The sequence below is a fragment of the Paramormyrops kingsleyae genome, chromosome 13 (assembly GCF_048594095.1).
Source record: "Paramormyrops kingsleyae isolate MSU_618 chromosome 13, PKINGS_0.4, whole genome shotgun sequence".
NCBI classification, from domain to species: domain Eukaryota; kingdom Metazoa; phylum Chordata; class Actinopteri; order Osteoglossiformes; family Mormyridae; genus Paramormyrops; species Paramormyrops kingsleyae.
Genome location: NC_132809.1, coordinates 15598313 through 15616110, shown reverse-complemented (window position 1 = coordinate 15616110; position 17798 = coordinate 15598313). Strand labels below are relative to the sequence as shown.

General features: G+C 46.4%; 2 protein-coding genes across 8 annotated transcripts; one reads left to right on the top strand and one right to left on the bottom strand.

Annotated features, from left to right (window-relative positions):
• Nucleotides 1–1601: 1601 nt before the first annotated feature.
• Nucleotides 1602–6549, bottom strand: LOC111859900 (maspardin-like). Of its 5 annotated transcripts, none has more exons than XM_072698267.1 (9): nucleotides 6534–6549; nucleotides 4859–4926; nucleotides 4519–4680; nucleotides 4305–4385; nucleotides 4056–4201; nucleotides 3850–3958; nucleotides 3345–3452; nucleotides 3109–3249; nucleotides 1602–2346 (listed from the first exon to the last, which is right to left on the bottom strand). In XM_072698267.1, the coding sequence occupies exons 2-9, from the start codon at nucleotides 4919–4921 to the stop codon at nucleotides 2236–2238; spliced, it is 921 nt and encodes a 306-aa protein (XP_072554368.1). In that variant the 5' UTR covers nucleotides 4922–4926; nucleotides 6534–6549; the 3' UTR covers nucleotides 1602–2235. The 5 variants fall into 5 exon arrangements, with proteins under 5 accessions (XP_072554368.1, XP_023698809.1, XP_023698808.1 ...); XM_023843041.2 differs by lacking the exon at nucleotides 6534–6549 and adding an exon at nucleotides 5272–5427; XM_023843040.2 differs by lacking the exon at nucleotides 6534–6549 and adding an exon at nucleotides 5272–5426 and having other exon boundaries at nucleotides 4859–4923.
• LOC111859926 (ATP-dependent clpX-like chaperone, mitochondrial) lies at nucleotides 6051–17532 on the top strand. Of its 3 annotated transcripts, none has more exons than XM_023843093.2 (15): nucleotides 6051–6181; nucleotides 6660–6729; nucleotides 7548–7702; nucleotides 7971–8091; nucleotides 8871–9025; nucleotides 9297–9456; nucleotides 12791–12832; nucleotides 14313–14489; nucleotides 14563–14727; nucleotides 14865–14953; nucleotides 15217–15381; nucleotides 15469–15768; nucleotides 15969–16061; nucleotides 16141–16247; nucleotides 16417–17532. In XM_023843093.2, exons 2-15 carry the CDS (start codon nucleotides 6675–6677, stop codon nucleotides 16505–16507), a joined length of 1875 nt encoding a protein of 624 aa, XP_023698861.1. In that variant the 5' UTR covers nucleotides 6051–6181; nucleotides 6660–6674; the 3' UTR covers nucleotides 16508–17532. The 3 variants fall into 3 exon arrangements, with proteins under 3 accessions (XP_023698861.1, XP_023698859.1, XP_023698860.1); XM_023843091.2 differs by having other exon boundaries at nucleotides 6102–6234; XM_023843092.2 differs by lacking the exon at nucleotides 6051–6181 and having other exon boundaries at nucleotides 6245–6729.
• The last annotated feature ends 266 nt before the right edge of the window (nucleotides 17533–17798 follow it).

Sequence of the window (17798 nt, the reverse complement as noted above, 5' to 3'; positions counted from 1 at the left end):
AACTGACTACAGAGCTTGAGAAAATATTCCCGTTGTGTTGCCTAGCATCCGGACCCCAGTGAAGCCACATAGGAGAAGTGGACACACAAGATGGATGGATGGACGAATGGACAGACGGATGGATGTTGCCTGCCAGCTGCCATTTCCCAGACAACATGATCTCTTTGGCCACTTTATTAGGTATGGTTGCTTACTAACGCAAACAGGCAGCTCCTTCAAGCAGAGAATCATGTGGCTACAACTGTATATATACAGCATGCAGACAGTGTTAAGTCGGGTTCACTGACTGTTAGGGTAAGTGCCAGAAGGGCTAAGACACCTGATATGAGTGACGTCATATGTGGTGATTGTGGGCACCCGTCACACGGGACTGAGCATCTGAGAAACAACAACAACATGGCTGAGATTTTCACAAACTACAATGTCTATAGTTAATAGAGAATTGTGTAGATGGGAAAAAACAGATTAATTAGGGAGTTCAGAGGAGAATGGTCAGAATCATTAAAGCTAACAGGAAGGACACAAGTGCAAAAATGACAGCTGGATTTAATGGTGATGTGCACAACGGCTTCTCTGAACACCAATCTTGTGGTTCTGGAGGCAAAAGAGGCTCCTACCTGGTACTGGCAAAATGTACAGTACCTAAAGAATCCAAATAAGCAGATATGCAATCTATGCATTTCCCATAGTCACATATCCACAGCGGGGACACGGTGACCCCACAGCATTTCCTCGGACACAAGAGTCAGACCCCAGTGGTGAGCAGATATGGTGACACCCAGTAAGTTGTAAACTACATTAACACGCAATTCCTTAAATAAAAAATGTAATAGCATATCTGTACACATAATAATCATGCTCCCAAACCAGCTCATAAAGACACATCATTATAAATCTACACCGATCGGCCACAACATTAAAACCACCTGCCTAATATTGTGTAGGTCCCCCTCGTGCCGCCACAACAGCTCTGACCCATAGAGGCATGGACTCCAGTTGCTTCTGGCACCAAGACATTAGCAGCAGATCCTGTAAGTTGTGAGGTGAGGCCCCCATAGATCGGAATTATTTGTCCAGCACATCCCACAGATGTTCAGTCAGCTTGAGATCTGAGTCTGGATGATATGTAGTTACATTTCTGGGGAGGTATGCGTCAGGCTACGGCGCAGGGAATGCGGCTACGTGTGCCGTACCAGAATGTAGATTCTACACATTAGTTAGGTATCCCAGTTTGAAAGGACTTTATCTTCATTCACTTAAATTTTAGCCCAGACTACCTCAAATCCAAGAAGTTATCCAGTTAAACAAGAAATCCTGTTTTCTGAAACAGGCCCCAGGTCCGAAACACTGAAAATAACGGCTGGCCAATCCTGGGTCCGAAGAGCGCTCAAGAGTCTTCACCCAGCCGCAGTCCCAAACGACGGATTAAAGATTAAACAGAAACACAGCACTGTATCTAAACATATGCTGACATAGAAGGACTTTTGTTCAAGATTAAATATGTTTTTCAACCTGCAGAATGGAATTTAAAGATTAATTACTCCTCGGTTAAAGATTATTGTTGACAGAGGTTACTTTAATATAACTAATCACAAGCGATCTGCAATGAAGCATGTTTTATTTTATAGGGAAATTAAATATTAGCTCCAGAAACAGTGTTTTCTGTAAGTGTTTTCCTGACACTGAAACAGTCCTCATTCGCTCAATAAAACGACAGCATTTAAACATAAACAAGTCAAAAGAGTCTTTAGAGAATTCACATAGAAAAAATAGAAAAGTCTCTTAAAACAAAGGCTTTTAGGCAATTTACGGTTATATACAGTAGCAGTGCTTACAAAAATAGATTTCGGCAAAGCAGCAGAATGCCTTTTCACATGTCATTATGCTATTGAATGGTCACAAACAGTATCTTGAAGTAGAAAGGATTCGAAAACCAGGCCAGGCGGGTCCTCCACCATGCAGGATTTCTCAGTTACCTGGGTTAACTTCATGAAGGGACGACCGTATAATAAGAGTTTAGGTAAGAAGCATTCCTATTGGACGATCATGATTTCTAGCTTAAGGTAACCCAGCTAACTGAGACATCCTGCTTTGTGGAACACCTCCCTGATGGCTCTGAGTTTACAGACCAGTAGAGGCCACTATGAACAGCATTCAGACCGTAGTAGCTTTCCTGATAGCGCAGTGAGCCAGTCCCAGCCACGGAATGGGGACGGAGTGTCACCGGTCCTCTTTTCACTGGCCGGTCCTGTTAGGGCCGGGAGCTTGCGGCTGCACCTCGTCTGTGCTCACCAAGGCCAGGCCGAGAGCTGCGTACCTCGTCTCGTGGAACTGCCGCATATGAATCTGAGTCCAGAGGTCAGAGGTCAAACCCAGCCACTTACATGAGCATTACATAAAGCCTGAACACCCTGTAGCCTAGGTCTCCATGGATGAAATTGTTTTATTAATAGAAAAGTAAGAAAGTTCATTTTGGATAAGGAATAATTACCAAACATGGTTTACCATTGTTCCTTTTATGCAAAATACATAGACATGAAAATTATCTTAAATAAAAAAAACTATGCACCTGTCAGAATTTCAGTTCCTCTGTAACAGCACAGCACTGAAATCTCCCTAGTTCTGATTCTTTAACTGCAAGATTTCTTTTATCAAAACTTTGTACTTAAACCATGTATGAGATCATAAATGTTATAAATGCATTTTAAGGGGCATCTTGACTCTTTTTTTTTTAAACACAAACCAAATGATTAAATATTAAATATTCAAACATTAAATATTCAAGATGTTTTTATTCGTTTTCAGATGAACAGCTTTCTTTAAAAATAAAAAAATATATAATGAAACGGTGTGCTTAGTGAGTGGTGTTTGGAGGGGGGGCATGGCCCACGATTGCCCACCCATGACACCCCCACCTGGATGTGATGACAGAGCACAGTGTAGATGACGTTTTGGAGGTTAAAAGCACCTAAGTGGATAATTGCCGTCTGCACTCTGGGACTGATTTCAAATTGGTACAGTTATTGTGATGCAACCCAAGATAATGCCCCCCGCCCCCCATGACTCATGTACGGCCTTGTGAATAAATCCCAAGGACTAAGGCCATACCTGGATATGGAGATTGACCTCCGCACTCCGCGAAAGGTAAGGGAAGTTCCCGCCCGTTTTGAGGTGAGCTCGTTTTGCATCTGGGTACAACTTGTACATCTCCTCCTTAGCCTCTTGGGAGAGCGCGCTCTGATCGAAGACCTCGGAGAAAAACGGACACGTGCAGAGCAGTAAGCTTACCTGTGTGAAACCGGGTAGCCATTGTGGAAACAGCTAACATACAATATAGAGCTTACATCTATTATGGTCACCGTGACGTCCCTCAGTTTATGAGGCTCCACGTAGGAATTCTGGCAATTCAGGGTCAGTCGCGAGGCCAGTTCACTCTGTTTCAGGCCCTCCAGCTTATATAGGAACAGAAAATCACATCTCTCACTGCGGTTATATCCAAAATGCTTCCCATACAAAAATCTGCACCTGCACCGGCGCAATCCATCATGGGAGTACAGTACACATGCCTTCTTCCAAATGACCGTGAGGTATTTAAAAAAAAAGACTCCCACAGATACTCAAAGCCAAAAAATAACAAGTGCTGTTTGAGTTGAGTTATTGAAATCTCATCTGCAAAGTATTCTTATTGGAATATGTATAAAAATATGCATTATAATGTGCACAGGGCAGATTTTGTACTGAATGAAATAGCAAAAACTCAATGCTTATGCAACAAATCGATGAAATCTAGACATGACATGAGATGGAAAATTCACCACTGACACGGGAACCCTGGGCCGTCTGTCTTACCCGATCTACCATGAAGTCTATGGCATCGGCGATTTCCGGATCTACAGGTCCACTCCCAAAGTTTCCAAGGACAATCTTCTTCAACATGAAGGCCGGCATCAACCAAAAACTGTGCAAGGAGAGGAGATTGTTATGAAGGGCTCAGCGGCCAACAATGAGGCCTGGCGCCCAAATGAGGAGCAGTCAGGAGGACGGGACTCAGTCACCTGTTTGCCATCCAAGTCTGATTAAAGATGGAAGTATCACTGAAGGAGTTGCAGAGGATGAGGGAGTGCACTCGGGGGGATTTGTGAGTATATTCTGCAAATTTCTGAGCCAGGAAACCACCTAGGGACGCTCCAAACAGATGTATCTAACAGAAAAATTAAAGGCTTATTTTACCATCAAACACAATAAGCATAAATGCACTGATGGAAACTTTTTCTTTTTTTACAAAGCAATGAGGTCTGCAAAACCTTGTCCAGCTGTAAATGATCGAGAAGCTTCCTGAATCCATCACAGAATTCCAGTAGATCCCAGTAAATTGGATACTGGAGCTGCGGGAAACACGATTAATCGTAAGTAATCCAATATTATAGTCGAATACAATAATATCTAAGTCATCTAAATGACTATCCAACAGGCAGCGATTTTAGTATAACAGTGCGACGTCAGGAAAGTGGTGCTCACCGCGATAACTCTGTAGCCCCAGCCGGTCAGGGCCAGAACCTGCTGGAAGAAGATATCGGCCGTTCCGCTGACGGGCGGAAGTAAGACGACGGGGCAGCGAATGTTCTTGGGACCAGCATCGTACAGCGACCATACCTTACTGTCATCGTCATCCACAACGATCTACAAGAGCATCAACTACAACTGTTGCGAGACCAAGAGCGAAACACTGCATACTACAAGTAAAGTGGGCTCCTTTAGGTAAATATCAATTAAAACCCACTGTAACTATGTAACTAGCAGCAACATATAACATAGTCCAGATATATTGGAGTGTTAATATGAGAAAAAAATGACTTACTCGTTTGAGAGGAACTGTGCTTCGGAACCAGTTGTAATCAGGAGATTGACTTATTTCATCCATATCTGCTGCAAGGGAATTTATATTAGTTTTTATGAAGAAAAATTAAAATCACAGAAACATAAGAAAAATATAGCAACAATAAAATCTATCGAAAAGGGGGCAAAAAGATAATGTGGTGCTATAACCCGCCCTCTATTGCGACGTGCCATACGTTAATATCAGTGTTGCACATATCACAAGGGTCAGCTGAAAAGCACTTCACATAACACCAAAGAATTGCACAAGAGAGAATAACAAAGCGAAAGTTAAGCAAGCCTAATTCTAACTCGCATTACGACGGGAAAGTCCGACAGAACGCCTGATCTTTACTCCGCAGCAAAGTTTAAAAAACTATTATAATCACTAATTACCGTTTGTAACTAAGACTCCATTCGCCCTTATTTGAAGCAGCCGCTGTCACAAGACCGCATTTACCCCTTTGCACCCCTCGCGCTCCGTGTGCTTCGCTCGCGACAGAGTGACAAGCTCGCGCCTGTACTTCCGCATTGAGCACGAGGGGCGGGGAGGGGGGGTGCCCTCGCTGCGTCACGGATAACCACACGCGCGAGAGCTGCTGCCTGCTGATCTGCGGGGGTCAACCAGGCACTAATGGCTGAGCACCGAAATGACTAATTACACACTTACATTGAGAAATAAAATATTAAAGATACGTTGACTGGGATTCTAGCCATGTCTACGATTCATTATTCGCCATCATTATTATTGCTGTGCAGGAGCCCTGTGTAGCTTAGTTCTTTCCCTGTTCCACCATAAATTATTCAGCTCAAGAACTGTGTAGTAATTAGCACAAGGCGTTGAAAATGAGGGGAAACCCAAAAATGTGCAGGGCTCTGGCCCTCCAGGACTGGAGTTGGGCACCCCTGTATTAGCAGATGCTGGACATTATCATATTGATACATTATCCTTCCTATACTGGTGATAGAGTGTTTTTATTCGTTCTTTGAAAAAGCGGAGTCCTTAGTTTTTTATTTTTCGAAATGTAATCTTTTGACTTTTCTTTACATCGTTGTAATTTTCACTAAAGGAAAGATAACGTTCTTCCTTGTTGGGGGGTTACAGACTAGATTTGCAGTCGTAAGAGTATCATCTGCTTGCTGTTTGTTTGGAAACGCCAGCTAGCCGCAGCGTGTACCCCCCAGGGCTTTCCCGGCCTCCGTACTCCGGCTAACCCGATTCTCCCCCCCTTTTCTCGGTGACATGTGATGCAAACAGACCTGCGCGGAATAACCCGTAGCGGTGCGAAGCCGGAGCCTCAGCACCGTAAGCCGCTCCGTACTGACGCTGACCGGCCCTGTCCGTGAAAGCCCACCTACGTGAGGAAGCGCCGTCATTCGGGGGGTGCTGGGGGGCGGCCTGGCTCGGAGGGGTCTCGGCGGCCGCCGCTATACGCTGGCAGCTTCCTGCTGCTGTCTCGCTTAAAACTCCTGTTGTCGGGTGTAAGGCTGGGGGCTTTTTGGTTCGGGATCACGACCGATGTCCAATAAAGGGCCTCGAAAGGCGACCGTGCCGTGAACTTGGTCTTGTTTACACACTATAATCATCTTTTTCGCATGGCTGACTATTAATCCGACTTGATCGTTTTCCCGTTTCGATCCGGCGGGCCTCGGCCTACCTCCGAATACCCCGATCGGCGCTGCTTCACTTCGCCCCCTTTTCTCGTTTGATTTCTCTGCAGCAGGAATCTGGTGGCTTTTTTTTTTTTTTTTTTAAAGACTCTTGTATTTGTTTTTGTTGGCAGAACCTTTAGGACAAAATGTCCTGTACTTGCACTTCGGCAGCAAGATTGTTAATAAGCTCGGCGCAAAGGGGTAAGTGCGATTTGAAGTCGTGTGTGTTTTTTGTCTTATTATTTTATTAGTAGAAAGTGATTAGTTGTTTGTTATATGACTTTATTGGCAAGTGGCCGGATTGCTAGCGGCATGTTAGTGGATCGATTTGTGTTTTATCTCGGACATTGCCCACGTCACGAGCTGTCAACAAGCAGCAAACCGACTCATAATAATAATAATAATAATAATAATAATAATAATAACAATTATCATTAGTTTACGTTTAGGTGTAAGTTCAGTTTGACCGAAAACCCATTCCTTTTGGGGAAATGAGACCTAAAGTACTGATAAAATCAGACCAGCTTTCCCGAAACCGGGGGAGAAACGTGACTTTTTCTGCTGGGGTGACGAAGACTGTTTTTGCCTGTCAACCCGGGGAACTTTTAAAGGCGAACCCAACCCGGACCCAAAGCATTACTGACGTGGGCAACAGATTGGAAGATTATTTAATATTTAATTTTACTGTCGGCCTTGGGCATACGTGTCAGTTAGCTAACAATGTTCTGCATGTGACAGCGGGTCTGAATGATTTACTAGTTCAGGGACAATGTCTTCATGTTTATTTCTAACTATTTGATGATGTGAGAGATTTCAGTCATTTTAATATCAGCCGTCCTTTATTGTTTTATTTAAATTAGTTTATTAGTGAGTCAGTTGCCGATTATTCTTATACGAGTGTGTTAAGTGATTAACTAAATGTTTTTCAAACCAGATAGGCTCCTCATATATGTTCATGCATTTTGAGAAGTTTGTTCCTATTCTCCTAAGTCTGGGCCTCGATCTGATCACATTGGCAGGGATCTCCTGCACTCGCGCTCAGCTGGTGGCCCTGGGCAGAGTGGTGCCATATGATGGCACCTTGACATGCCGAGTGCCTGTCAGATTATTCTCAGTGACGCCGGTCTATTCTGCCTCGAAAGATGGAATGTCTAAAGATGGTGATGGTGGAAAGGTACATCAATTTATGCTTGTTTTCTGAGTTGAATAATTCATGTAGCTCAACAAGTATAGTACTGTAATAATAGCACAAAGGTTGTGTGTTCAAATCCTAGGGACAATGTACATAATGACAGTGTACCCGTTCACTTTGGATAAAAGGGTCAGGTTAATGTAAAAGTCTTCCTTTTTGGTACCTTGCTATTCTGAAATGTCAGAGGTACCAAGAACGAGGCCCCCCCCCATGTTCTACTGTATGTGTTAAGTGTTCTCTTCATGTGCAGAAGACGATCAGCGACGCTGGTGGGAAGAGATCAGCGGGTTCAGGAGGTAGCGGGAAGGGGGGGGCCCACCTGCGCTGCCCCAAATGTGGGGACCCCTGCACTCATGTGGAGACATTTGTCTGTAAGTGTGTGTGGATGTGTGTGTGTGTGAGGGGGGGGATCCCCCCGTGATGAAAACCTGTTATTTTGATTTTGTGGGGACCATTCTTCCGGGCTCAATTTTATAAAAATCTGTGACTGCAGTCAAAAAACTAACAATGCCAAAAGTATTTTGTTTGGTGGCTGGGTTCGGGTTAAGGTTGTCATTGTTGGGATTAGGGTTATGCCCATAGAAATGAATGGAGAGTCCCCACAAAGATGTATATACCTTTTTTGTGTGTATATACATAATTTAAGTTTGTATGTTTTTTTCCTAATTATCCATGTTTAATTTTTCTTTTCCAGTGTATCTGATGCTTTACTGCAAAAAATGTTTAGTCTTTTTTGTAGTAGAGTACTGAAGGCTGTATATTTCCCTGGACCATCTGAGCTTAGTCTGAACCCTTTTAACACGATCACTGTACTGGTCGGTTCAGCTCACACGATCACTGTACTGGTCGGTTCAGCTCACACGATCACTGTACTGGTCGGTTCAGCTCACACGGTCACTGTACTGGTAGGTCCAGCTCACATGGTCACTGTACTGGTAGGTCCAGCTCACATGGTCACTAAGGCTGCACATGGACCCCCATTGCTGGCTGTAGTTCACTGTCTCTCTGGGATTGTACTTTCCTCTGTGCCCAAGAGGCCAGTGCCTGCTGGTGATTCGTCAGTGTGCATTTAGTCCTGCTCGTGTCACTTCCCCTAACGTGCTCCTTTGCCTGCTCTCTGTGGCCTCTTTTCTTCCCTCCGGCTCATCAGCATCCACGCGCTTCGTGAAATGTGAGAAATGCCAGCACTTCTTCGTGGTGCTCTCCGAAACGGACTCCAAGAAAAGCCTGAACAAGGACCCGGATTCGGCTGCCGAGGCCGTTAAACTGGCCTTCCAGCAGAAGCCCCCCCCACCCCCGAAGAAGGTGAGCCACATTTGGGCGACTGGTTAGCTGTCCTCTGTCTTTAATCCTGCTTATCTGATGCTGGCTGGATTTCTGGATATCTAGGAAATCTAATGTAGGGGTTCTTTTACTGGATGTGAATGAGGTTGATTTCAAGGGACCTGTGAACTGAGAAGGGGAAGAACCCCATAATCCAGATGTTAAGTGTTCACTCCAGATGTCGTGTGTCCTGTCCAGCCTGGGTGCCTGTGCTGTTTCAGCCAAACAAAGGCTTGCTGTTATTTCATTGCAGATTTACGCCTATCTGGATAAGTACGTGGTGGGCCAATCTCATGCCAAGAAGGTGCTATCCGTGGCTGTGTACAACCATTACAAGCGCATCTACAACAACATCCCAGCCAGCTCCAGGCCGCAAGTGGAAGTGGACAAGCAGGCCAGTCTGACTCCCAGAGGTGAGGGCGGTTTTTGCAAGGAACCCAAATGCCGGTTTGCTCCTTAAGGGGCCCCTCATGCCTGCGGCAGAGGGGGCTGCCGTCTGTCCACGTTGAATGCTTTGCAGTTTTGTTTCATGGAGTTTTGACGACAAACTGAGCTGCTTGCTTATAGGTTGGATGTTTGTAAGTTAGATGGGTTTGGTAGTGCAGATTAAATTAGTCCCCCAAAACTTGTATTTAAGGAATGATTTTACAGCCAATGAATCTCACTGATTTCACCCTGTGACCCAATAGTCATTCTGTGCCATTAATCTGGACTCTATATCTTACAGCTCTAGGCTGTTTTTTTTCTTCCATTTCTGGGTCTGTCAGAAACACATGGAATTCAGCATGCAGAGCCATTTGTCAGCTAGTACCACAATCTCGGTGCTGCACCCAGTCGTGTGTCACCAGGGAGTGAGGGCTGAGAAAAGGGTGTGAATGCATTAATCATGGAAAGAAAAAAACACACAATAATGCCATCCTTTTATTTGCTTTTCAAAATCTATAACTATGGATGTGCCAATCCACATTTTTGGTACTCCTATCCAATCCTTTTAGTATTTATATCTGCTGATTCCCAGTGCCAAGCTGATATTTTAAGCACACCCATGTACTGGTTAGGGCCATGTAGTTTGGCATTTGTACAGTGTCTCATATGTTAACTTGTCTCATGGATGTGCTGCTGTCACAAATGCTGATGGAGCTGGTGTCAAGGGAATCAGGCTTGGTGAGTGCTAAGGGCGAGCGCTGACGGACGGACAGCAGAGGGCGGGAGCTGACGGATGGACAGGAGAGGGCGGGAGCTGACAGATGGACAGGAGAGGGCGGGAGCTGACGGATGGACAGAAGAGGGCGAGCGCTAAGGGCGGATGGACAGAAGAGGGCGAGCGCTAAGGGCGGATGGACAGAAGAGGGCGAGCGCTAAGGGCGGATGGACAGAAGAGGGCGAGCGCTAAGGGCGGATGGACAGAAGAGGGCGAGCGCTAAGGGCGGATGGACAGAAGAGGGCGTGCGCTAAGGGCGGATGGACAGAAGAGGGCGTGCGCTAAGGGCGGATGGACAGAAGAGGGCGTGCGCTAAGGGCGGATGGACAGAAGAGGGCGTGCGCTAAGGGCGGATGGACAGAAGAGGGCGTGCGCTAAGGGCGGATGGACAGAAGAGGGCGTGCGCTAAGGGCGGATGGACAGAAGAGGGCGGGAGCTAAGGGCGGACAGAAGAGGGCGGGAGCTAAGGGCGGACAGAAGAGGGCGGGAGCTAAGGGCGGACAGAAGAGGGCGTGCGCTAAGGGCGGATGGACAGAAGAGGGCGTGCGCTAAGGGCGGATGGACAGAAGAGGGCGTGCGCTAAGGGCGGATGGACAGAAGAGGGCGGGAGCTAAGGGCGGATGGACAGAAGAGGGCGGGAGCTAAGGGCGGATGGACAGAAGAGGGCGGGAGCTAAGGGCGGACAGAAGAGGGCGGGAGCTAAGGGCGGACAGAAGAGGGCGGGAGCTAAGGGCGGACAGAAGAGGGCGAGCGCTAAGGGCGGACAGAAGAGGGCGTGCGCTAAGGGCGGACAGAAGAGGGCGTGCGCTAAGGGCGGACAGAAGAGGGCGTGCGCTAAGGGCGGACAGAAGAGGGCGTGCGCTAAGGGCGGACAGAAGAGGGCGGGAGCTAAGGGCGGACAGAAGAGGGCGGGAGCTAAGGGCGGACAGAAGAGGGCGGGAGCTAAGGGCGGACAGAAGAGGGCGGGAGCTAAGGGCGGACAGAAGAGGGCGAGCGCTAAGGGCGGACAGAAGAGGGCGTGCGCTAAGGGCGGACAGAAGAGGGCGAGCGCTAAGGGCGGACAGAAGAGGGCGGGAGCTAAGGGCGGACAGAAGAGGGCGGGAGCTAAGGGCGGACAGAAGAGGGCGTGCGCTAAGGGCGGACAGAAGAGGGCGGGAGCTAAGGGCGGACAGAAGAGGGCGGGAGCTAAGGGCGGACAGAAGAGGGCGAGCGCTAAGGGTGGACAGCAAAGGGTGGCATTATGGGCGCTCTTCCACCACACCAAGTACCGTACTTTCCCTTTTCCATTGACTTCTGGTCAAGTACCAGTACCCAAAGTGCCAAACTAGCTGGGGTACTTCTTTGGTACTTTGGGGTGGGACTGGAGATGCTTTCTTTGTAGATTGGTTATGCAAATAACCTGCCGCTGAAACACAATACAAACGCTGCCTTGAAAACAGCTGCAAACTTAGAAAATTTATGATAAATGAAGTAAAAAAAAAAACAAAAAAAAACAATTAGGTTGTGAGAACATATACAACAAAAAGATCCAGATGGTTTAAAGAGAAATTAAAGTGTTTTGTTGAATATACTAGTATGGCACGCATATAGCTTGCTGTCCTAGCGATGTGGTTTTGTTATAAATATTGCAATGTGATTTTGTTGTAATAAATATTGGGGTATTTATAAAACAAAAAAGGAATTCATAAATTCCTCAACACCTGTCTTCAAGTGATTTAAACACCAAGGATGAAAATGATTATGATTGTCTCAAAGAATGTATGCAGTGTTCATGCAAAAGCAGGGCAGGTAAACTTTAAACTGATTTTTAAGCATATAAGAATCTATAAAAGGAACGATAATTAAAATTGCAAAGCTTACTAAGTTTTTTTCCTATGACAGAATAAGAGTAAAAATATTTTAGCGAAACTTTAACCCCCTGCGCTACAATGTCCGTACAGAATTGAAAGTAAGAAAAAGCATTATTTTAATATAGCTAACTAGCGATGTAAGAATTGCATGTGCATAACATGCAATGTTGGTATTAATATTGCACATCGCCAACCCGTATAATATACTACAGCCATTTTTCAAATTCAGTACAAGGAACCCCGCCTCTTGCTGTGATGTCATTCGGCACCGGTACCGGTTTTTGCGACAGTGTAAAAGCATCACCTTGAAGTACCGTACTTTCAGTGTTTTCTCAAAGCATTAAAAGTACGGTACTTGGTACGGTGGAAAAACGCCCTATAGGGCAAATTCTAACAGGCGAGAAATACGGGTGGACACTGTAGGGCAAATTTTACTGGGCAAACACTAGGGGTGGACGCTAACGGTGAGTGCTAAGGGTGGATGCTAAAGGGCAAACTAACAATGGATGCTAAAGGTGAGTGCTAAGGGTGGATGCTAAGGGTTGATGCTAGAGGGCAAATTCTAAAGGGTGGACACTAACGGTGAGTGCTGTGAGTGGATGCTAAAGGCTAGCACTAAAGGTGGATGCTAATGGGCTTTAGGTTCCAGCTTTGGTGGATGCTCATGATGTGATGACTTTCATCCTCTCTCTATAGAGCTAGAGATACGAAGACGGGAGGATGAGTACAGATTCACAAGTAAGTGATGATTCCATCCGCATATTTACTCCCGACATGCAGAGGTAGATGTTGGATAATTTGACCATGTGCAATGACTTTTATGCTCCTACAAGTTTGACAGAATTGTACAAATGCCAAAAATCCCGCTTCACACTGAAACACACCTGTCGACTTCGCAAACATTAATGCCAGGATTTTTTTTCTAAAATCGTCATGTAGTCTCCTGTCATACATGTTTTTTTTGTTTTTTTTTTTTTGGCTGTTACAACGCCCTAGTCTGAAGAGTTTGCTTGTATATTGTCCCAGTTTATCCTACTCTCTTGACCTACCTGAAACCTTTTGAGGCTGGTCTCCTCCAGTAAGCATTGGGGTTCCTCTCTTCTAAGGGTATCACTGCTCCAAGGCGGAAGGATTCTTTTTTCCCCACAAATACTGTACAATAACAGACTGCTGTGCTGGCCAACGTCCTCTTGTACCTGGTAATTGGTGGTGTGACAGGGAACAGATTGAAAGGTTTTGAATACAAGCATAGTTATGTAATGCATTCGCTTCAGAGGGTGAGGGTGGTGCTTGTCATTCCATTCAGCCATATTCGTTCCTCTACAGGAGTGTAGAACTAGCCTCACATTTCTTGGACACTCAAAGGGTGCAGTTTTTCAAAACGACACACAAATTAGTGTGTCGTCTTTGTATTCAATCTGACATGTTGCCAGCAGTAGTGGTGTTTGCTTTTGGCAAAAATGACTAACTTTAAAAATTGGATAAATCCACTACACATGATCTGTGTTTCTCAACCCGGTCCTCAGGCACCCTCAGACAGTCCACATTTTTGCTCCCTCCCAATTCCCAGCTCCCCTGTACCTTGTATTTGGTGTTCTTGACTGGCTGAGAGCTGGGAGGGAGTAAAAATGTGGACTGTCTGGGGTCCCCAAGGATTGGATTGAGAAACACTGCCTTAGAGGTCACATACCCTTCTTTTCACCCTGTGACCCATGTGTTTCATGGTGCCTGGGAGAGGTGGATAGTTCAGGTTCAGAAAGTACGAATCTGGACCAGGATTTTGTTTCAACCAACCAGTTGAGTATAAAGAGTCGCATTCACAGAGTACTCAACTGGTTGGTTGAAACCAGCTTTCCACCTCTGGTGCCTGGAGAGAACTCGCAGCCATGTGAAACATGAATGAAATATATCCTAGAGCAGGGGTCACCAACTCCGATCCTGGAGGGCTATCATCCAGTAAGTTTTCTATCCTACCTGGCTTCTGATGACCCACACCTGCTCCTGGTATTTACCTGAGAACTAGTGTGGCTCATCAGAAGCCAGGTAGGATAGAAAACCTACTGGATAGTAGCCCCCCAGGACCGGAGTTGGTGACCCCTGTCCTAGAGGTTGTGTTCCTTGCTTGATGTTTGCCTGAAACTGCAGCATGATCCCGTTTTGTAGCCCCCACCCCTCAGTCATATTCCCAACCCCACAGATTGGTCCCCTTTCATTTCAGAGCTGCTCCAAATCGCAGGGATTAGTCCCCATGGTAATGCCTTGGGGGCCTCCATGCAACAGCAGGTGAACCAACACCCGCCTCAGGAGAAGCGAGGAGGGGAGGTGCTGGACTCCCCACACAGTGACATCAGGCTGGAGAAGAGCAACATTGTGCTGTTAGGTCCCACCGGGTCAGGTCAGTCAGCAGGAAGTCAACTGGGATATCAGTTTATCTCGAAGATGTTGTACTAATATTGTGGTATTTCCAGGTAAAACACTTTTGGCTCAGACTCTTGCGAAATGTCTGGATGTTCCCTTTGCCATCTGCGACTGTACCACGCTGACTCAGGCGGGGTATGTGGGAGAGGACATAGAGTCTGTGATCGCGAAACTGCTTCAGGATGCCAACTACGTGGTGGAGAAGGCGCAGCAAGGTGGGGCACCTTGGGTCTATGCCTTTACAAGTCATTCATGCCCATCTGCTGGAGCTGAGGCACCTTCATTTAGGTTCCTCGTTGCCTGTGAGCCCTGTGACACATCGCAGACGTCAGTGCTGACGTTTTCCTTCCAGGCATCGTCTTCCTGGATGAGGTAGACAAGATTGGCAGTGTTCCTGGAATCCACCAACTGCGTGATGTGGGTGGGGAAGGAGTGCAGCAGGTTAGTTTGACAGTTCGGTGTGGATTCAAGATCATCATTCTGACTGTTGCCGGGGTGTTGTGTACGTCATGTCTTACAAAATTTGAGATGCAGACTGTGGATTCTGCAATGTTTATGGAATGTTCCCTCATTGACTTCCTGTATCTAGACCATTTTTATGAGTCAAGAATCACAAGGTGTTAAAGATATTGGAAAGAGCTTAACTCTGCGTCTTTCTTCTTCAGCGTTAAGGGGTTGTGTCGGTTTTCACCCATGTGCTTTAGGGTTTACTCAAGCTACTGGAGGGCACCATCGTCAACGTCCCTGAGAAGAACTCCAGAAAACTGAGGGGTGAGACGGTGCAGGTGGACACGACAAACATCCTCTTTGTAGCATCTGGAGCCTTCAATGGGCTGGACAGGATAATCAGCCGCAGGAAGAATGAGAAGGTGGGACCCATGTGAAGGGTATGAATTGAATTGGTGTGTCTAGAGTTAATGGGCTAAAACAATGACTTATTTCCCAATCGCCGACAGTACTTGGGCTTCGGCAGCCCGTCCAACCTGGGCCAGGGACGGCGAGCGGCGGCAGCAGCCGACCTGGCCAACAGCAGCGGCGAGGTGGACACCGTGCAGGAAATGGAGGAGCGGGACCGGCTACTCCGGCATGTGGAAGCCCGTGACCTCATCGAGTTTGGCATGATCCCCGAGTTCGTGGGCCGGCTGCCCGTGGTGGTGCCTCTACATAGCCTGGACGAGGACACGCTGGTGCGCATCCTGACGGAGCCGCGGAATGCAGTGGTGCCCCAGTACCAAGCGCTTTTCAGCATGGACAAGGTATCCTACTACTCCGCTCTTGGTAATGGTACTAAGTCATCACCTTGCTACATTCATCTATCCATCCATACTGGTTGGTTTAAACCACTTTGGTCATTATGTCATGGGTTTCTAAGCCCCAACGATATTTCTTTTGATAATTCGCACTGTCAACAATGATACACGTCGGAGAGTGATGTGAGCTGGACTCCTCTTTGCAGTGTGAGCTGTCTGTGACCCCGGATGCCTTGCGGGCCATAGCTAGACTGGCACTTGAGAGGAAGACTGGAGCTCGTGGCCTTAGATCCATCATGGTAATGACATCTAGACCCATTGACATACCTGTCTTGCGTGTTTGACTTCCATGTGCGTGACCTGCTGTTGTCTTTGTAGGAGAAACTGCTGCTGGAACCTATGTTTGAGGTCCCACATTCAGATATCATGGCCGTGGAACTTACTAAAGATGTGGTTTTTGGCCTATCAGAACCTCGGTACATAAGGCAAGTACCGGAACCTTAAGCAAGGGTCTGATTTGAGCCTTTGAGCTTGGGATGCGAGTTTTGACCCTCAGCATGAGGCTTGAAGTTCTGTGGGGTATAAAGGTACACAGCAGGGATTCTGGTTCATGTATTTCATAAAATTTTATGACTCTATCATTCTGCCCCTCAGAGCGCCCGCAAAGGACTCTAATGAGGAGGACTTCGATTCTGGAAATGAGGAAGAGAACTGGCCCAGGCAGGCAGACGCTGCCAATAACTGACGTGGAGTCGCTGACATCGAGCCTGAGTGTCCCCGTTTGTAGGGGAAGCTTGGGACCGGTGGGAAATACCTGATCCGTGACCTAGACTGCAGATCTAGACTGCTTCTCTGTTGCTGGAGTGCACACCGCAGGCAGCCGATTCACACTCTCCGGGGGCCCTTTCATGTTCCTGTATCTTGGACACTAGGCCTTGCATTACCACCAGGTTAAAAATCTACTTTATATTAACTGGGGGGGGGGGGGGTAAGTCTGTAAAGGGGGTGTTTTTTTTTGTTTGGTTAAAAATTGAAATGTAAAATTTTATTTTGAAAATGATAGAGTGCAAATGGTTTAGTAAGTTGAAGGGGTTCATATTAACAAGGCTCAGCCAGTATTGAACTGCGACACGAACTCTGGTCACATAGTTATTCCAGTGTTTCTGGAGCGATCGTCTTGGGTTACGACCTGAAGTACTTTTTTGCTGAAAGTTGAGCCGAAATGTCAGATGATTCTTTTCTTGAGCACAGCCCCGAAAAATAAGATATACCATTACAATCATCGAAACCAGTACATTTTATAGAACACATTTAAAGGCTGACTGAGGTTTTTAACTGTTACAGTTGAGTTGCTGCTGTATTTCGGGGGAATAAGACGTCTCCCACGTTCCCCTGTCACGTGCACGTCTGGACAGACGTTGGCCTGGTCCATGTTTCAGTGGCACAGGCCCCAAGCAGCCCTGAAACGCGGGTACTGGTGGAGATGGGATGTGTTAGATTCCTGGTGGTTTAAGAGTTCCTTATGGGACATCTAGAACAGCATACAGCTAACAGGCCTAACGCCTTTGGGACATTCAGGCCACCCTCACTGTCATTGTCCTCCTAAGTCCTTCTCTGGGTCTGGGGCTGATTTGAAGGAAAAGCAAAGTACTGATTTGGAAATGGATACCTGGCAGCATTTGCTCTAAAGCTGAAAATAATCCGTTTTGTTCATAAAATCTGAATAGATTTGCAGATGTACCTGTTTCAATAAAAATGTATCCACACAAAGTATTTTGTATTTTGTTGAATAGTACACACAGTCACACATGCATGTAATTCGTTACTGTTAAAAAATATGGGATAAAGATGACTGATTTGCGGGAAGTTGTCACAGGGAAACACTCTTTAAAGTGTGATTTATAAGCAGGTGAAGCACTAGAAACTGATGTTTCTCTGCTTAGAACCTGTTGCCAGGATGAATATGAATGAGCAGGATATTAACAAATCGCATGTTAATGTCCTGCGAGGCACACAGACACACAGACCCAGATGTG